The 19,324-nt window shown below is 44.3% G+C and overlaps 1 protein-coding gene and 1 long non-coding RNA gene across 2 annotated transcripts in view; both read left to right on the top strand.

Moving 5' to 3' along the window:
• Positions 1 to 37: 37 nt before the first annotated feature.
• On the top strand, positions 38 to 703 carry LOC146701134 (uncharacterized). Its single transcript, XR_014922138.1, has 3 exons — positions 38 to 95; positions 360 to 562; positions 644 to 703. It is a non-coding gene; the product is annotated as an uncharacterized LOC146701134 (long non-coding RNA).
• Positions 704 to 15,617: 14,914 nt separating this feature from the next.
• sspo (SCO-spondin) overlaps positions 15,618 to 19,324 on the top strand; it is a 64,573-nt gene continuing 60,866 nt past the window's right edge. Inside the window, exons 1-13 of the mRNA XM_085469297.1 lie at positions 15,618 to 15,625; positions 15,667 to 15,851; positions 16,627 to 16,754; positions 16,873 to 16,993; positions 17,076 to 17,203; positions 17,275 to 17,416; positions 17,496 to 17,666; positions 17,761 to 17,932; positions 18,023 to 18,086; positions 18,198 to 18,219; positions 18,524 to 18,644; positions 18,800 to 19,013; positions 19,120 to 19,261. Of these exons, the coding sequence (XP_085325423.1) occupies positions 15,618 to 15,625; positions 15,667 to 15,851; positions 16,627 to 16,754; positions 16,873 to 16,993; positions 17,076 to 17,203; positions 17,275 to 17,416; positions 17,496 to 17,666; positions 17,761 to 17,932; positions 18,023 to 18,086; positions 18,198 to 18,219; positions 18,524 to 18,644; positions 18,800 to 19,013; positions 19,120 to 19,261 (1,618 nt within the window). The remainder of the gene's footprint in view (positions 15,626 to 15,666; positions 15,852 to 16,626; positions 16,755 to 16,872; positions 16,994 to 17,075; positions 17,204 to 17,274; positions 17,417 to 17,495; positions 17,667 to 17,760; positions 17,933 to 18,022; positions 18,087 to 18,197; positions 18,220 to 18,523; positions 18,645 to 18,799; positions 19,014 to 19,119; positions 19,262 to 19,324) is intronic.

Raw genomic sequence — 19,324 nt, 5'->3', positions numbered from 1 at the left:
AAAGTCTTACAGTGGCAGTGGCCTGACTTTGGAAAAAGTTGGCCTGTTTGTGTCCCTCTCGTCACGTCTTGGAGTCACTTTGCTGTGGGATGGAGGTAAGACGCACACATATAAACTAAATATAAAAGATCCTTTGCAGAAAATACACAGAAAAACATTGAAATACTTAAAGTGACACGCATTTGCTCCTTTAAAGTAGGGATTTAAGTTCATCCCTACTGGCCGTTAGAGCGATTGCAGCCTGTCAAAATGATCAGTATTTACAACAACATTAGTATATGTAGTTGCCATAGTGTCTGTGCCTTGCTTAAAAACTCTGTCCCATAATTGCTGCTTGCAACTTGCATTTCTTCTTCCAGGTATGCGTGTGTACGTGCGTTTGGCGGCCCATCTTCGTGGTCGGGTCGGGGGCCTGTGTGGTAACTTTGATGGGGACACAGAGAACGACTTCACAACACGGCAGGGAATTGTGGAATCGACAGCCGAGCTGTTTGGAAACTCTTGGAAGGTCAGCCCATCCTGCCCTGACGTGGCAGACCAGGACCTCCGGGACCCCTGCGCTGTAAGTTCACATTCACACACACACAGAGGGATTTTTGGTTTTAGTCTGCGTTACACTAAGTTCTGACACTGTCTTCTTCAGCTGAACCCCCACAGAGTGACATGGGCCAGGAAAAAATGTGCTGTGCTGACTCAGGGACTCTTCTCAAGGTGCCACCCTGAGGTGCCCTTTCAGCAGTATTATGACTGGTGTGTCTTTGATGCTTGTGGGTGAGTGGCAGCGCTAATCTATGCAAGACATATTAAACCTAAAAAAATATATACCGTATTTTTTGGACCATAAGGCGCACAGGATTATACGGAGCATTAAGTGAAACAAAACAGTCAGATAAGTCAAACTTTACTTAACTCATTCTTCTTGCTTCCTCCACTTTCCTACCATTGATTCATCCATCCCATCCATCCATTCGCTTCCGCTTATCCTTTTTCAGGGTCGTGGGGGGCGCTGGAGCCTATCCCAGCTGTCATAGGGCGAGAGGCGGGGTACACCCTGGACAGGTCGCCAGTCTGTCGCAGGGCCAACACACAGGGACAGACAACCATTCACACTCACATTCACTCGCACATTCACACCTAGTGACAATTTGGGTTATCCAATTAACCTATCCCCACTAAGTGCATGTCTTTGGACGGTGGGAGGAAGCCGGAGTACCCGGAGGGAACCCACGCAAACACGGGGAGAACATGCAAACTCCACACAGAAAGATCCCGGCCTGATGTTGGAATTGAACTCAGGACCTTCTTGCTGTGCGGCAACAGTGCTAACCACCGTGCCACCGTGCTGCCATTGATTCATTAATGTTGAATTCTCTGCAGCTGCTCTGTTTCCACGTTGTTGCAGTACATTAATGACTAACCTCGTATTGTGGATGGATTATCTCAGTTGTTCTCCTGACTGGAGTTTGGTCCGTTTACAGCATCCTGCCTTGGGATTGCATTTGTCCCTAACCATCGGGAACCCTCACGTTAACTTTTATCGAGTGGAAAAATGTTAGCCTTCATCCTCCAGCTTCACTGTGTTTATGTTATGCTAACATAGCTGTGTTGCTAGCGATCACGTAGCACATCATTATATACCAGCTAGCCCAACTTCAGTAACCCTACAAACGTCACTGCTGTTTAGTTTTCTGTCTTCATTTATGCTGGAAGTGATAGCAGAGCTGTACGTTTGAATGTTTTCAGAAATCTCAGTCAGAACATGCTATATCATGTTTAGGTGGAAACTAGTGAGCTAACCTCCTGCTAACTTCTAACTCTGTTAAATGTAATAAATCCTGTTTTCATGGATGCCTGGATGTTAAACTTAATTGTTACACCTGGTAAAGCAGCAACACTGATCATTTTATTAAAGATGAAAGAATTTAGACAGTTTGTAACTCTCAGTGATGCTGCAGTGATTGTTTGACTTTGGGACCTGAAGCCGACGGAGTTTAGGACCCAGATTACTCCGTGAGGCTCCTGACTGTGGCAGCCGTAATGCTCCAACCATCCATCAAGCGGTGCGGCTTCATAGCTACCAAAGTCATACTAAAACATTTTTTGACAAATTTTTGAGCGCCGTGAGGCACATAAAATCGGTTCGAGGTCAGTAAGCACAGCCAGAATTCATGCATCAGTATTATAAGGCACACTGCAGATTTTTGAGAAAATTAAAGGATTTTAAGTGTGCCTTATAGTGCGGAAAATACAGTTGTATCTAGCATATTTATAATGCTGCAAAGTTAGTGGGTTAATCTATTTTGCACTTTATCATCAGCTTTATCTGCTGTCTGAAGTATCTAGTTTCACTTTACAGATTTGTTTGAGTAAAACGGTCCGTACCCTTTTGCAGTTTAGCAAACAATCCCTGTTTTTATGAGCATAAACTGAAATCTGATTAAACTGAGGCAAGAACAATGACTGTTTATGATATCAATTATCATTTGGTGAAAGAAAATTTTACTTGACCAAGAAAAATGCAATCTTCAGTCACTGGGTTTTAGTTTAAAAAAAAACTGTCCGCTGTTACAAAAATGATTACAGGACTGCCACCAGCGAAGCATGCTGCTTATACAGCAGTTAGTAAGGAAAAATGTAACCAAGTCATTCTAAAACTGTGTATTTGGAGTAACAGTTTAAAGGTAGCTTTGTTGTTTGTCACGTGTTTTAGCTGTGACTCAGGTGGAGACTGTGAGTGTCTCTGTACAGCCATCGCTACCTACGCCGAAGAGTGTAACCGGCGAGGGGTCTACATCCACTGGCGGTCCCAGGAGCTCTGTCGTACGTTGCCATCCTGCACACACGCCCATACCTGAGCTAATGTCCGGGGCACACTTTCTCTAACTTTAACTTCATCTTCCTGTAGCTCTGCAGTGTGACAACGGGCTGGTTTATGATCCCTGTGGTCCAGCTTGCTCGCGTTCATGTCCAACCATTCAGCAAAGTCCACATTCCAGCTGCGATGCTGTTTCCTGTGCGGAGGGCTGCTTCTGTCCTGCAGGCACTGTCCGACATGGTGAGACAGACTCTGCTCTGTCCATAGCTGTGATGTATAAAACTGAACATTACAGTTGACTCTGTATTGGTATTTTAATGTGACAAAGCAGAATTTGAAGCCACATGTCAGAAGAATGAGAGGAATGGGTGCTGAACGCCTAATACAACATGCATATGTGTGGGAAGTTAAACTAGGGCGATTTGCTTCTTTAGTTTAGAACTTACAGCCTTATACTACATGCAGAACAAAAACAAACTAGAAACTGAGTGATGTGCACATTCACACACACTGCACAGCAGCAGTAACTTCACTGACGTGCCAGTTTTCAGGACTGGTGCAGGAAGAGGACCCAAACGTGGGGCTCTGAGACAAACAAGAGACACAAAGGCTGAAGGCAAATGTTAAAAATCCAAAATATTCTCCTTCAGGGCAAAAACACAGGAAACAGAAGGTGAGCAAAGCATAAGAATGACAAGCAGTATAAACAGGCTAGAGGCAAGCACAGACAGGAACACAGGTATAGAAAACAGACACTCCAACAAACACTGAGGTTTGAAATAGGACAGGTCACCAGAGAAAGAGAGACACGTGGGAATCAGCTGAAACTAATTCAGGTAACAACACATGAAAGTAAAACTAAGACTAAAAGGTGCAAGACACAAATGACTGTCAAAATAAAACAGGAACTAAGTAATCTCGTTAAAATAACGTTAAGCCCTAACTGCATTAACGCGGCGAATCTTGGTAAGCGAGTTAACGCGGATCGCCCCGTGCGTGGGGCTGCACGGCGTCAACGCGTTAGCGTGGTTAGCTCGTTAGCGCTGTGCTGCGTTAATGCGGTTATAGCGTTAACGTCATTGTAACGAGATTAATGCTGACAGCACTAGAAGTAACCTAAACAGGTAATGCCTAAAGCAGAGACAAAGACTCGACGAGATTAAAGAAACATGAGGGAGGCGGAAAAGTATAAGATACCAAAAGACTCACAGCAGGAAGGAGTTTATAATCACTTAGTAACTACTTACAACATCACAAGTGAAGAAACTGACAACCAATAAGCAAAACCAATAACTACGGAATCAAAATACTAAATAAATACAGAATGTAAATAATCAAATGGGAACGTAGTAGCGAATACTTAATAAGGATTTATTCAAAACGCAGGACTACAACACCAAGCAGTCAGGAGGTGCTAGAAAATGCAGTGGCTTCTTTTTCTGCACAGCCAATGGGATTATTTACATATTCCAGGTTTATCATCACTGCTGAAATATTAATGCCGTGATCTGACTTGTTTCAGTGTCATGCTGACAGAAACACGTGTAAAAACTGCTCTTACACTGAGTACTATTTTTGCTTCTTCACCAAACCAGAGTATTTGAAACCAGCTGCGTCGCACCACTAAAATTAAGTAGCTGCAACTGTTTTGGATGTCTTTTTTCAGTCTAACCCACAACGACCCACTGCCGTCTTTACGTTCTTTGTCTGTATGCTTTTTATGAAACAGGCGACAGCTGTGTAGCTCCCAGCCAGTGTCCGTGTGAGTGGGATGGCTCCTTGTTTCCAGCTGGAGCTGCTGTCACTCAACACTGCCAGAACTGGTCAGTCTTTCTGAACATTTATAAATGTGTATTCTTTGTTTTTGTCTGTCCATAAAAACCTTTTGCCTTTGTGTGTTCAGCTCCTGTGAGGAGGGTGTTTGGAAGTGTGATGGTGTGGCTTGCCCTCCTCCCTCCCCTCCCTGTCTGGAGTCAGAGTTTACCTGTGCTGGGGGACGCTGCATCCCCACCCAGTGGGTGTGTGACAATGAAGACGACTGTGGTGACGGTTCAGATGAGATCTGTCCATCCACCTGCTCCCCGGACCATTTCCACTGTACCAGCACACCGAGGCGAGTCCAAATTAACTTTATTAAAAGGATTAATTTCCTGTGTGTTGCAGTATGAAGGCTCAAACATGTCTGTTGTTGTGTAAAGTTTTACCAGAGCTTGAACCCCTTTAGCCTCCAGTTCTCCATGTGCCAGGCAGAAGACATTTATTTTTGTTTTCATGATTTATTCATTTTGAATGCTAACTGCTGTGGGGTAGCTTACACCCTCTAAATAACAACATTTTACATACATATGACCAAACTGCACTGCTGACTGTTCTCCAATTTACTCCAAAGCACATTTTTATCTTACTGTGAGACACACTCTCAGACACTTCATCCAATCACACTGAGCAAAGCCGTTTATGCTAGCAGTAGCTGATTTGTATGTCATCACACTGCGCTAACATGTCCTGGTCAGGTTTATGTTATGTTGAAAGAATCAGTCTTTCTTTGCCACAAAATCACTGGAGAGAATTAAGTAAATGAACCCCAACCCTGCAGTGGACCATGTTTGAACCTGGCTCTGCGTTGTGATGGCCACCCAGACTGTGCTGACCAATCAGATGAGGACTTCTGTGGACCTGCCACCCCTGTGCCCCTATGCCCACCTGGGGAATTTCAGTGTGCAAATGGAAAGTGTCTGCCAGCCAGCCGTGTTTGCGATGGATGGCTGGACTGTGGCTTTGCTGATGGATCTGATGAGCAAGGTAAACTATCAAAAAACCTTTTCTTCAAGGAATGCGCTCTATCAGAAACTTGCCTCAGCAGCATACTGTAAAAATGAATTTCCATGAAGTCTTCGTGAAGCACTGTGTCCTGTTCGCAAATTTCTTTGTACATTTAATGACAGCAATAACTGTGAATTGTGATGAACTTTACTTTTCTCGGCCCAGACTGTGGTGTGGTTTGTGATGAAGGGGAGTTCCTGTGTGCGGGGGGACGATGTATTCTGTACCTCCATCGATGCGATGGCCACGATGACTGTGGGGACCTCAGTGATGAGAGAGGGTGTGTATTATGAAGTTTGATGCTCTGCACTGGTCTAGTTGTTTTAGTCTGTTTTACAAAGACCATATAAGATGGTTAGTAGAAGATTTTGTTTTCTTTTTGTGTTTACTACGACCATTCATCTGCACGAACATTTCACATGACTGTCTTTGTAGCTGTGTGTGCGCACCAGGAGAGTTTCAGTGTCGAGGAGACCAGTGCGTTCCCGCCGACAGAGTGTGTGATGGAACCAAAGACTGTCCCTCTGGAAGCGATGAGGCTGTTTGTCCAAGTAAAGGTACAAAAAACCCCAGAGTAATATAATAACCATCGATCCATCCATCTATCCATGCATCCATTCATCCATCCATCTGGCCATTCATCCATCCATCTATCCATGCATCAATTCATCCATCCATCTGGCCATTCATCCATCCATCCATCCATCCATCCATTCATCCGTCCCTCCATCCATCCACCCATCCATCCATCCATTCATCCATCCATTCCTCCATCCACCCATCCATTCATTCATCCATCCATTCATCCATCCATCCATCCATCCATTCATCCATCCCTCCATCTATCCATGCATCAATTCATCCATCCATCTGGCCATTCATCCATCCATCCATTCATCCATCCATCCATCCATCCATCCATTCATCCATTCATCCATCCATCCATTCATCCGTCCCTCCATCCATCCACCCATCCATCCATCCATTCATCCATCCATTCCTCCATCCACCCATCCATTCATTCATCCATCCATTCATCCATCCATCCATCCATCCATTCATCCATCCCTCCATCTATCCATGCATCAATTCATCCATCCATCTGGCCATTCATCCATCCATCCATTCATCCATCCATCCATCCATCCATCCATCCATCCATCCATTCATCCGTCCCTCCATCCATCCACCCATCCATCCATCCATTCATCCATCCATTCCTCCATCCACCCATCCATTCAGAATCAGAATCAGAATCAGAATCAGAATGGGTTTATTGCCAGATGTTGAGGTTTACAACATTAGGAAATTGCTGCGGTGCTTCAGTGCAGACAATAAGAATTAAAGTGCTATGTAGAAAGAAAGATATGTGCATGAGATATACATGAGATATATACATGAGAATAAGAATTATGAGTGCTACGTAGAAAGATATATACATGAGTGCAGGTGGTGATCAGTGCCAAACATATATACATGAGAATAAGAATTATGAGTGCTACGTAGAAAGATATATACATGAGTGCAGGTGGTGATCAGTGCCAGACATGAAATGATGCAGTGACACAGCGTAGGGTCATGTGTTAGTGGCGGGGACAATCATGTGGTTATTGTTCATGTGTCCAACAGCAGAGGGGAAGAAACTGTTCTTGTGGCGAGAGGTTCTGGTGCGAATGGACCGGAGCCTCCTGCCTGAGGGGAGCAGGTCAAACAGACTGTGTCCAGGGTGAGAAGGGTCAGCTGAGATCCGGGCTGCACGCCGCAGTGTCCTGGAGGTGTACAGGTCCTTCATTCATCCATCCATTCATCCATCCATCCATCCATCCATTCATCCATCCCTCCATCCATCCATCCATCCATCCATCCATCCATCCATCCATCCATCCATCCATCCATTCATTCATCCACCCATCCATCTATCCATCCATCCATCCATCCATCCATCCATCCATCCATCCATCCATTCATCCATCCATCCATTCATCCATCCATCCATCCATCCATCCATCCATCCATTCTCTTCCTCTTATCCTTGCAGGGTCGTGGGGGAGTCTATCCCAGCTGTCTTAGCCCCACTAACTAATATAATAACTACTAACAGTTAAATACATTTTCTCATACACACTCCCGATTACACAGTTTAAGCAGTTCTGTGTTTGTGGCAGTGACCTGTGCTCCGGACCAGTTTGCCTGTGGTGATGGTACATGTGTTGCCATCACTAAGCTGTGTGATGGAGCTACTGACTGTTCAGGAAGAGAGGACGAGAACAGAACCAACTGCTTCACCAGTACCACAACACCATCACTCCTGCCTGTCACACCAACGTCTGGTAATGTCATTTAAAGGTTATGGAAAAATGTTTCTAGTACATAAACACCTAGTCAGAGGTTATTCTTAGACATTTCTACCATTGTTATATGTTTTTCTTCTTTTTGCTTTTTTGCCTAATTCTCAGTTTTGTGTATTTGATAAGACGATCTACTCCCCAAGGTGTTACCATTTCATTTTGCTTTGACGCTGCTGTGCTGGGACATTTCTCAGAAAAAGCCCTGCGTTACACATAACTCATTATTTTTTTTAAAAGTAATGCAGTATGGTACTTATTACTCAGTGAAGAAAGTGATTCGTTAAACCACTTGTTACATTATTTTCTCGTTACAATGTAAACAACCTTAGACGCACTGTCAAATAATTACCAGAAAAAGAAAAAAATACATTTGTTTAATGTTTTTTTTCTATCCAGTTAAAAGATGATCCTAAAGATGATGCTAAAGTGACCATAGATATGAGGCAGGTGAAGTGCTTAACGTGTACAGAACAGAGTACAGCACGAATGTGTGGTCAGATGTACGTCTCAAGTTTTGCGAGGGGTCAGTAAGACTAGGAGAGTGCGCTATAAAGCCAGCCCATTCCATCCTTTGTGGTTCTTTTGGAATATGTTTTGCCATTCTATTCAGGACCTGTTAAATATATATTATTTATACACATGTCATATATATAATGTCTCTGATACCTTTTGGTTCTGCAGCTTGCAGGTCTTATGAGTTCAGCTGTGCCACTGTTGGGCAGTGTGTGCCTCAGGCCTGGCGCTGCGATGGAGAAACAGATTGTATGGATGGCAGTGATGAGCAGCAATGTGGCGCCCCGTGTGGCTCCGGCCAGGTGCCTTGTGTCAGTGGGGACCAGTGCGTGGAATACCAGCAGCTCTGTGATGGGACCCCACATTGCAGGGATACGTCAGATGAGAGTATCGACAACTGTGGTATGTTAATGTATATACTGTCTATGTTCTAAGCATCAAGAATAAAACCCTAGAGTCAATATGATCAGGCCAAAAAGAGCAGTTTGTCCTACCATCTGTCTACTAGGCTCTACCCGGATACCTCCCTGTTTAGGCAGCTTCCCATGTGACAACCGCACCTGTGTGAACATGTCACAGGTCTGCAATGGTGTCCCAGACTGTCCACGGGGCGAAGATGAGTTGGTGTGTGGTGAGTTCTCATTAGATAAAGAGAAGGCAGGTAAGCCTAGAGTGAGACAAGGAGTGACCATGATGACGCTATGATACAGTCACGGCCAGGCTTTCATTAAAAGATGTCATCAGGACTAAAAAGGACACAAGTTTGATTGTATTAACTCCCCTGTTCTCTTGTATGATCATTAATATATTTGATATCTTGTTCTGTTAAGATAAAACTGTCTCACCAGCACTTCCTGGCAGCAACACCACTGTCACCTGCTCTGAGTTCACCTGTATGGATGGAACCTGTGTGCCTTTTAACGTGGTAAGCTAAACTCCGCCCCAACACGCCATCTATATTTTGCAGAAATGATCAAGTACATGAAGATAATCTTTTGTTGCTTTCCTGCTGGTTTGGATAGAAGACAAAAAATCTGATACAGTAGTATAAGTTATTTGCATTTTTTAAATGACCAGCATCTGTTTCAAATACACATTTTTACATTTATATTTGAATTAGCTCTTTCTAGTTTTTTCTGTCTCATCTCTTTATCTGCCTCTTCCACCACAACACTCTCCCCTTCATCTTCATTTCATCCTATTCCTCTTTACCTCAAGCCTAAGAATTCCTACGTTATAAGCTAACGCTATGCTAGCTAATATTAGACTATAGTGTCCTAAAAGTCTGTAGTTTTTAAGTACATCCAAAATTTTAATATGAGTTTTACTGCATTCTCACATCACATATGGGTTTACTTGCTAAGTGTGAGTTGCCCACTTTGAAGATTCACTTGAAATTAAGTTTTGGTAACAGCGGAGAATAGCAGCTAACAGGAGCTAACAGCAGCTAACAGGCAAAAACAGCAGCTAATAGCAGCTAACAGGAGCTAACAGCAGCTAATAGCAGCTAACAGGCAAAAACAGCAGCATGTTCTGGCCCCAGCAGAAAATTACAGATTACCATTGCTCATCAATCACAAATGAGCTACTTTGGCTCGTCGACAATGTAAAGGGTAATACACAGAGACGTATCAATGTCAAAGTGTAATAAAGATCAGGTAAATACCGTAGCAGCGACTAGTGTCCGTGGTTCAAGTACCTACTAAGTTTGTAAGCAATCTTGACATAGAACACAAGCATTCAAACTTTTGTAGGCCTTCAGATCTCATCTAGTATAATTTGAGGGGTTGTTGATAACACAGTGATATAAACCATGTGGCGTGAAGTCAGGGAGAGTCCCAGGGCAACACTTCACAGAATCAGTAAACACACTTGGACTTCAGCCCTCCCATGCTCACTTCTTCACAGAAGCCAGATGCTTGTCATGAAAGTATTTTACTTCCTCTGAGGGAGAATATACAAGTGTTTGTTTACTCATAGTCGTTTATCTTATCTACATAATATTTAGTAGGTTTTTCACTCACTTGAAGTGTCATGTTGCCTACAACATGTAATGTGTTTACTTAACGATGTGTGGCTGAACAGGCAACGAAGGGATAGAAGTCCTTGTTTTACACCAGAAAGTTGGGAGAAGTTTCAGTTGCGTTACTACTGAGGTTCTACTTTATTTTCTATTGCATGGCTGCATCATTCAGTCTTGGAATCTGAGGTTATTTGCAGGCCCACATATGAAAGTACACTGCATCTGTTTTTCTCCGTTAATTATACTAAAACTAAGTCAGTTATGTTTTCAAGGAAGGAAGAAAGAAAACGAAAAGTTTCATGTACAGTGAGCCTGCTCTGTTTTTAGGTGTGTAATGGTGTTCCAGACTGCCCAGACTCCTCATTAGGGTCGCTCGGAGACCCCACAGACGAGCAGGGCTGTAAAACCTGGAGCTCCTGGGGCCCTTGGAGTCCTTGCAGCACCACCTGTGGGACGGGCTTCATGAGCCGGGAGAGATCATGCCCTCCAGGGGACCCGCTGCACCACTGCCGGGGTCAGGACATCCAGAGGCAGGAGTGTTTCAATACCACCTGTCCTGGTAAGGACATACACAGAAACTGTAACACACACGTTTGGGAATGCTTTCAGGAAACGTGAGATTCCTATAATTTTGGAACAAGAGGGTTTATTTTTCATAGAAGGCTGGAGGAAAAACTGACGACAAAAATAGAAGCATAAAGGAAAGTCACAGACGCACACATGTCAAAAAGTCTGACTTGTCTTCTGTTCTGGTTCAGCGACTAACCGGAAGGTTGGTGGTTCGATCCCAGGCTCCTCCGCTCTGCATGTCAAATATCCTTGGGCAAGATGCTCTCCGATGCATCCATCAGAGTGTGAATGTGTATGAATGTTAGATAGTAAGCACTTAACAACTTAGAAAACATGCTTGTGTGAATGGGTGTGATTGGGTGAATGAATTAGTTGTATAAAGTGCTTTGAGTGCTCAGATAGAGTAGAAAAACGCTATATAAGAACCGGTCCATTTACCATTCACCATCTTCTCTACAGTTGATGGTCGATGGCTGCCGTGGGGGAGCTGGTCAAACTGTTCCAGTGGTTGTGGTGGAGTTCAGGTCAGAAACAGAGCATGCACACCTCCTCTCTATGGAGGACAGGACTGTTCCCAGCTCCCAGGACCATCTAATCTGTCCATGGAGACCAGTAAGCAGTTTGTAAAGATGAATGTTTTATTGAGCAAAAGTCAAGTATTTTGTTTACGATGGTTTTATTACTTATTATAAAAGTAATTACTGCCCAGAGATGGCTTGTGCTCTCAGAGAGCTTCGCAAACATGTAAAATGTAAAATTTAAAATCAATATTTTTGGAACTCCAAAAATCCCGTATATAAATATGAATAAATATTCCAAGTATAAAAAACGTAGATCTTCTCGAGTGTTGATGGAAGTTGTTTTTATTGCTGATGATGGTGGTTGCTTTATATCCAAATCTGGGCTATTTAAACCAGAAAGGAAGTAATCAGAGTCCAGACTTTCACAATAAGACTCATGGTCAGCTCAGACTTATAAATACTTAAATGCCATGAACTGGTAGTAAATGAGGGAAAGCTAAGGACAATAAGAGATAAATTGGTAAAAAGGAAAGAAAAACGGTACCACGTCCAGTTCTAAAATGAGGAGATTTCCTGTATTCATTTTTGTCTTTCCCTTTTTTTATACCAGGGTGTTTACCCTCGTTACTTTAACCTGCATAACGAAACAGATAACATACGAGAATTTTCGACACTTTTCATTTAGTTACACAGCTTTTCTTACAGTAGGACTTCCTGCTCTGTCTCTGTGCCTCACTGTAGAACCATGTCTGAATGATGGATGTGACAACACCAGCTGTCCCACAGGCTTGGTTAGACACAGCTGTGCTCCCTGCCCACTGTCCTGTGCCCACATCAGCAGTGAGTCCACCTGTGATCCCAGCGCACCCTGCTTCTCAGGTCGGTGCATCCCAGGACACGTGTGGAATGTCCTGTGTGATAAATAAAATGTGGCTTCTTCACCAGTTTAGATTTCAGTCACAAGCTTTTTTCGCTCTAACGTATCAATACTTTCAGGATGCTGGTGCCCAGAGGGGCAGGTGATGAGCCACACACAGCAGTGTGTGTCACCAGAGGAGTGTGTGTGTGAGGTGGCGGGTGTGCGCTACTGGCCGGGCCAGCAGATCAAAGTGGACTGTGAGGTTTGTGTGTGCGAGACAGGAAGGCCACAGAGGTGTCAGCACAACCCTGACTGCTCCAGTGAGTCGCTGTAGTCAAATCCACAGCTGACGTGTACACACAGACTGCTGTGAAGTCTGAGGAATCTGTTTTGTCACACTTGTAGTTCACTGTGGATGGTCATCATGGTCTGAGTGGGGAGAGTGCTTGGGGCCGTGTGGTGTGCAGAGCGTTCAGTGGTCCTTCCGCAGCCCAAACAACCCCCCCAAACATGGAGATGGTAGGACGTGCAGAGGAATTTACAGGAAGGCTCGCCGGTAAGTCTCCTCCTGCTTTCATTGGTTAGAAACTGTGTACTTTTTCAAGACTTTCAGCACTCGGACCTTTTCCAAACATGGTCACTCTCCATGGGATTGCAATCGTCTGACGTGCGCCTCTGTGAGAATTCATCATTCTTCAACGTGAGCTCAGCAGATGTGCTATCAAGCATTATAAATATTTTGATGAAGAGGTTTTGAACTGCACTAATCACCACTTAATGCCCAAAAAGTAGTCAAAAAATGTATTTAGTTTACTAGACTGCGTGTGTAGCTCATGAGGTCATCCACCAATCAGCTAGATACATGTAACCTTTTCAAAGTTCAAAAAACGGGCGTCAAGGATGAAAGTCCAGTGTTTGCTTTTCTGTCCGGTGTGCTCACTTCTTAGTGTTGGCAGAGTGCAGCAATCCACCAGCTGTTCATGATTATGTCCAAGTAAGAAAAGATGATTAATGTGGGAATAATGTGTCAGTTACTCTGTAATGTGCTGCCACATTGGAACAGGTGCAGGTCGTGAGTGTTAGGTATTTTAGTACCATGGGAGCATTTACTGGATATTGTTTTATAGTGACATTATGCAGGAAAACTCTGTCATTCAATAAGGCCCCTTTGTTTTAGTTATTTTTCTCTTTGACCCAAGAATTGATGTGTGAGAATCACAGGCTGGTACAAGGTTGAAATACCACAGAGATCACTCCCTCAGCTACATTAGTTTCTAAATCTTTTAGACGCCTGTTGAAGGCCAAATGGTTTGTTTCAGATTTCACTAATGAAAGAACTCTTCGTTTTGTGCCTTGAAAATATGTCGCTGAGATAATCACAATTGTAGCTGAACTAATAAACTACACAAAGGATGCTTCTTCACCCAAGGGCAGGAAGACGCTGCCTTATCTTGGTCTGTACTGGTTTAAACTGATAATCTGCTGTCTCATGAATTTTATATATATATATAAACTGTTGTACTTGTGAATAAAGTTGAGTCAATTTGGGAAGACAATCTGAAGCAGTCTCTGTTTTCTTGTTCTCCCAAGCTGCTCCCGAGCTGCTCGTACTAACACGCTGAATGGCATGCTTGAATATTACTTGAGAATATATTTGACTGTGTTACAGACTAAGGTACATTCTCTGCTGATAGGTGAAGGTACATTCTCTGCTGATAGACGTCCACGCCTCGAAGGAAGTCGATCCACGGATTAGGCCCTGGAAACCGTTTCCTTCAGTGAGCGTTATAAAAGTAGCAGCTAAAATATTGTGCACCCTGATCCAAGAATGGAAATGTCTCCCTATATATGGGAATCCAACCGTGTGCCAAGCATTTCTCCCCTGCTGTGAGGAAGTATTTTCTATCAGCTCTGGCTTTGAGGTTAAAAACATGATCGAATCATGATGTCCATCCACCAACGTCTCTGCTGGGTTTCTTTGAAAGAAAATGTCTGTCTTTGTGTCTGTATTACAATCCCACTGTCGGCGTGTGTGTCTGTGTGTGTGCGTGCAGGTGTCAGACAGCCCCCTGTGAGGAGTGTGAGTATCACGGTCAGTCCCACACAGTGGGCGACAGATGGCGGTCAGACCAGTGTCAGCTATGCCGCTGTCTTCCCAACCTCACAGTGCAGTGCTCCCCCTACTGTCCATACGCTGCCACTGGCTGCCCTCAGGTGAGAGGATGTGTGTGGCTGTTGTTCATTTTTGTTGGCAAAAGCTACTAAAAATATTTCCACATTAGTCTTATTGTTATGTTTTAAATGTTGTTCACCTGTCGCCACTTTAGTGTCGTCTACAGACTTTACTGATTAGTGTAACCAATGTTCTTCTTAAGTTTGTGTCCATGTTTTGTGGAACTATAATGGACATTGGCACATTTGTGTATGTGACTGTGTGTAAATGTGTGTTTGTATCTTATTCCATGGAAACACTTGTAGTCATCTCCTGCCTCTGCAACCTTTTCTTGCCTCCACGTAGCTGTGCGTCGTGGCAACTCGAGATGAATGCTTTTTGTTTGTGCAGGGCCAAAGTCTGGTGCCTGGAGAGGGAGACAGGTGTTGCTACTGCCAAGGTAAAATCTGAACAGTTGTTCTCCTGTTTACGCTGATTAAGTTCTTTCCACTTTAATGGTGGTTGAACTTAAACACGAGGAACTGCCCTCCATACTCACTAATGTAGCATCCAAATGTCAGATGACGTAGGGACTAATAATGATAAATGTTAGACGCCGTAATCTCACTTGTGGTGTTTGGAGAGAGAGCATTATTTTTATTTCTTTTTATTAGAAAAAAAACGTCACTCCTGACACGATCGACAGCACAGAAATGTTGTAAAAATGATTTTTAAAGATCTGTTTAAGAAACGTGACGAAGACGGTGCAGCAGTTTATGAGTCAGAAAATCATCCCACAGATTTTATTTTTTAATTTATATGGAGTTAAAAAGTGAACGAGTGCTCTGTGCAGAATCAACCAATTTGTTAGTTTATAGTGTTGCATTCTGGGTAAGTGCTATAATTGGACTGGTAACAAATAATGGCCATGCATTACTTAAAAAAATGACATTAAGATGAAGTTGGGACCCTTGTAGAAACATCATCTGCTGAATGGACCTGTAAGTGAACATCTGGCCAGCAATAAAATTGCATTACTTAGACGACTGTCTCTTGTTTATGGTAGACAATCTTGTGTTAATGAATATTCTCTTACCACTGTTTGTATTCTACACCTGCTAGGTGAAAATGACACAATACTTACAACAATTGGTCCTGTCACTGTGACCTCCAAGCCAGCACAGGTCACTACACCCCTGATTCCCACATACCCTCTTCCTCCTGGAGGTAGGTGCCTTCCTCTACCTGTTGTTAGATATTTAAAGGTTGATCCTGAGACGATCCAGGAGAGCCAGTTTACTTTTATTAATGTTGCTCAGAAATGGTCTGCAGTTCACCCAGAGGCTCAGCTGAGGGCACCCATGAGACATTTACACCTCTTAGAAGACAAACATGTTCGCTTTTGCAAACTCAGTACCAACAGTATGTGTGACCTGAAATAAAAATGAAACGTTTAAGCCGACAGATTTTTCCCATGTTACTGCTTTGGAGTCAGAAGCAATTGATGCTAAGTTATCAGCTAAAGCTACACTGGTTAGCAAGCAGACACATACCTTTGTAACGAGCCTCAGTCAACAAAACTGGAGCACTTCCCTACATAAGATGCCTTTATAAGTTAAAAGTATCAGTATCATTATTGGTATCGCTGTTTTTCTGTATTGCATCCATACCAAATCTGCAGTATGGCACTGCTCTAGCAGCCATCGCCTGCCTCTAACCCTGACAGCACAGGTGTTATGAAGAGGAAAACTAAGCGCTTTGTTGAATCACACCAGAAACAGGTGTCTGCTTCTGCATGATCACTGCTGCTATCACTCATGTCATTGGCTCAACTGTATAGAAATATATTGCTACACAGTTGTAACCCATGAACTTTAATGGAAACTATAAGCTTACATTGTTATACCTGGACAATCTCACGAACAAGTCGGTGAAGTCTTTATAATCTGAGGTGCATCTGTTTTAAATCATGCAAACTTTGTTTATCCTTGTTCCTGTTTAGAGGAATGCTGGTCTCCCCTGGGTGTCCAGTCTCTTCCTGCCTCAAGTTTCAGTGCCTCTTCACAGCAGGCCGGTCACCCCCCTGATGCAGCTCGTCTGCATGCGTGGGACCCTCACAGTGACCTCCAGGTACTCCACACATAATCAGACCCCTGAGCATGTCCACCATCATCCTCTTTTTTCCTTAGACTTCTCATAAATGACAAATGATGCTATTTAGCTATTTATCTTAAAATTCTTCCTGCAGGGCTGGAGTCCAGAACCAGAGGAGTATAAGGACCTACCACAGCGGAGGCCTGACAGCTACACCGGCAACACACAGAGTCCCTACATTCAGATAGACCTGCTAAAGCCATACAACATCACTGGTAAACAGGCACACAGTTTACATGCAGTACATGCTGCTTCAGTGTTTTGTGCACTTAGTTTCGTCTCTGTGCTATCCTACAGGTGTGTTGACCCAGGGTGGAGGTGTGTTTGGCACATTTGTGTCCAGCTTCTTCCTCCAGTTCAGCCGGGATGGAAATCAGTGGTACACTCACAAGGAGCTGGTCACTGATGCCCCACCCAGAGCCAAGGTGCAGCAGCAAACCAAAGCGCTTTACTTTAAAGGCTTTATTATTTTTCTTAGTGATTGTTCTCCTCCCAGGTTTTTCTCGGTAATCACGATGATCGAGGAGTGACGGAGAGCAGACTGGACAGGATCGTGTCGGCTCAGTTTGTCCGCCTCTTGCCCCATGACTTCCAGAATGGCATCTATCTTCGCCTTGAGATCATGGGCTGTGGCGATGGTTGGTGGAAAGGATGCTGGTCTTACATACTGGGTTTGTGTGTGTGATTCTAAAATGCAGGCTTTACTTTCATCACCAGGTTCTCGCTGGTTAACATCACCCAGTCCTCCCTCACCAGTCTCCCCAGCAGGTGGCTGCAGAGAGAAAGAGTTCCAATGTGAGAACGGTCGCTGCGTGCCAGCAGGTCCTCTGGGCGTAGTCTGCGATGGCGTCAATGATTGCGGGGACAGTTCGGACGAGACCCACTGTGGTGAGCTGTCCACACCACAGCTCATAGTTTGCTCTTTAATATTTTAGAATAAACATAGACATTCTTACTGAGCACAACTACTCACTGTGTGCAGGTACGCAGCCTTCCACTACAGCCACCAGTCCACGTAGCTGCCCTGCTGGTCAGTTCTCCTGCCCCCCACCAGGGGGCTGCATTGAGGCATGGAAGCGTTGTGATGGAAATCCCCACTGTCCCAGAGGAGAGGATGAAAGTGGATGCCACCCTCATGACAACATTACCGCCCAGTAAGACACGAGGACGCGGATCTTTTTTGTTTAACGTAGAAGCATTGCAGTTGTTTTTAATTCCTCTTCAATACGATCACTACTGTGCAGGCCGTACACACCCCCGCCTGCCCCGCTGAGGACTCCATCTATGGCTGCTGTCACACATCCTGCTGTAAGCCAGTGCATTCATTTAAGTCCCATTATTTGCATTTGGATTTGAGATGTTAAAATACGTACAGCATGAACAGAAACAGTGCTTCATACTCTGATCTTGTCTCTGCAGGACGGTGGCCCGGGATATCACGGTGAGGTTTGTTTTCAGCTGTGTGATTGTTTTTCTTCATTTCTTATGAAGGCTGAATGACTGTAAGGATCATCATATATCACTGTGGCGAGGCGGGGCCTGCGATGCTGCTGCAGGTGAGATAGAGGCACCTGCACAGCATCTGCAATCACGCCTCGGCACTGTAAAAGGCTGCGCTGTTGTCATTGGTTGTTGTTGGTATGTGAGCTGCAGCCGAGGTGTTTAAGTGTACAGCAACCATTAATAAAGATGCTGCAAAGCATGCAAACATCACTGGGTCTGTCGTGGTTTTATCACAATCACAGGTATCTGCTCCTCTCCGCTTGGACTGGAGGATGGGAGAATCCATTACGGTCAGCTCACCTCGTCCTCCCATCGGGAGAACAACCCTGCCGATGCCGGGCGGCTGAATATAGTCCCAAACATGTGAGACGCTTGTCAAGCCTGAAACAGATCAAACTTCTGTCTTTCAGTGTTAGCACATTGGGTCTTAAGTAAACTTTCAAGTTCTTGTTAACGCTTGAAGGGGAGATGACAAAAGAGAGGTCATCTCCGTGTCATACCATCTTTTGTGCTCACAGCCAGGTGATGGAGCCCGGTTGGAGCCCGTTACCTACAGACCCTCAGCCGTATTTTCAGGTGGATTTCTTGGAGCCCATGTGGGTGTCAGGCGTGGTGACACAGGGCACTGAGCGAATGTGGGGTTCCCTCACCAAATACCGCCTGGCGTTTGCCCTGCACAGCAGCCTTTTCACAGACTTTACTGAGAATGGGAAGCCCGATGGCCCCGCTAAGGTATACTTAACACATTTAAACAGTACCATTAATTATAATTTCAGCACTGTAAAACATGATTACATATTTTTATATGTAATAAAGTGTCTTCTCTGTTGCTGTGCAGGTGTTTGAGGTACGGATGGTGGGCAGGACCCCCGTGACCCGCTGGCTCGGTCGGCTGGTCAGAGCTCGCTACGTGCGCATCATGCCTGCAGAGTACAGGCACACGTTTTACCTGCGCGTGGAGATCCTCGGCTGCCGAGGAGGTCAGGGCATAAACCAAATTATGATAATTATTCCTAATGTTGGCTGTACAACCTTCTCTTACC

The sequence above is a fragment of the Copadichromis virginalis genome, linkage group LG9 (assembly GCF_057382275.1).
Source record: "Copadichromis virginalis isolate Kocher_CV1m ecotype Utaka linkage group LG9, C_Virginalis_male_GT1.1, whole genome shotgun sequence".
In the NCBI taxonomy this organism is placed as follows: domain Eukaryota; kingdom Metazoa; phylum Chordata; class Actinopteri; order Cichliformes; family Cichlidae; genus Copadichromis; species Copadichromis virginalis.
Note: the sequence above shows the minus strand (reverse complement) of the source record. Positions and strands in the feature narration are given on the sequence as shown.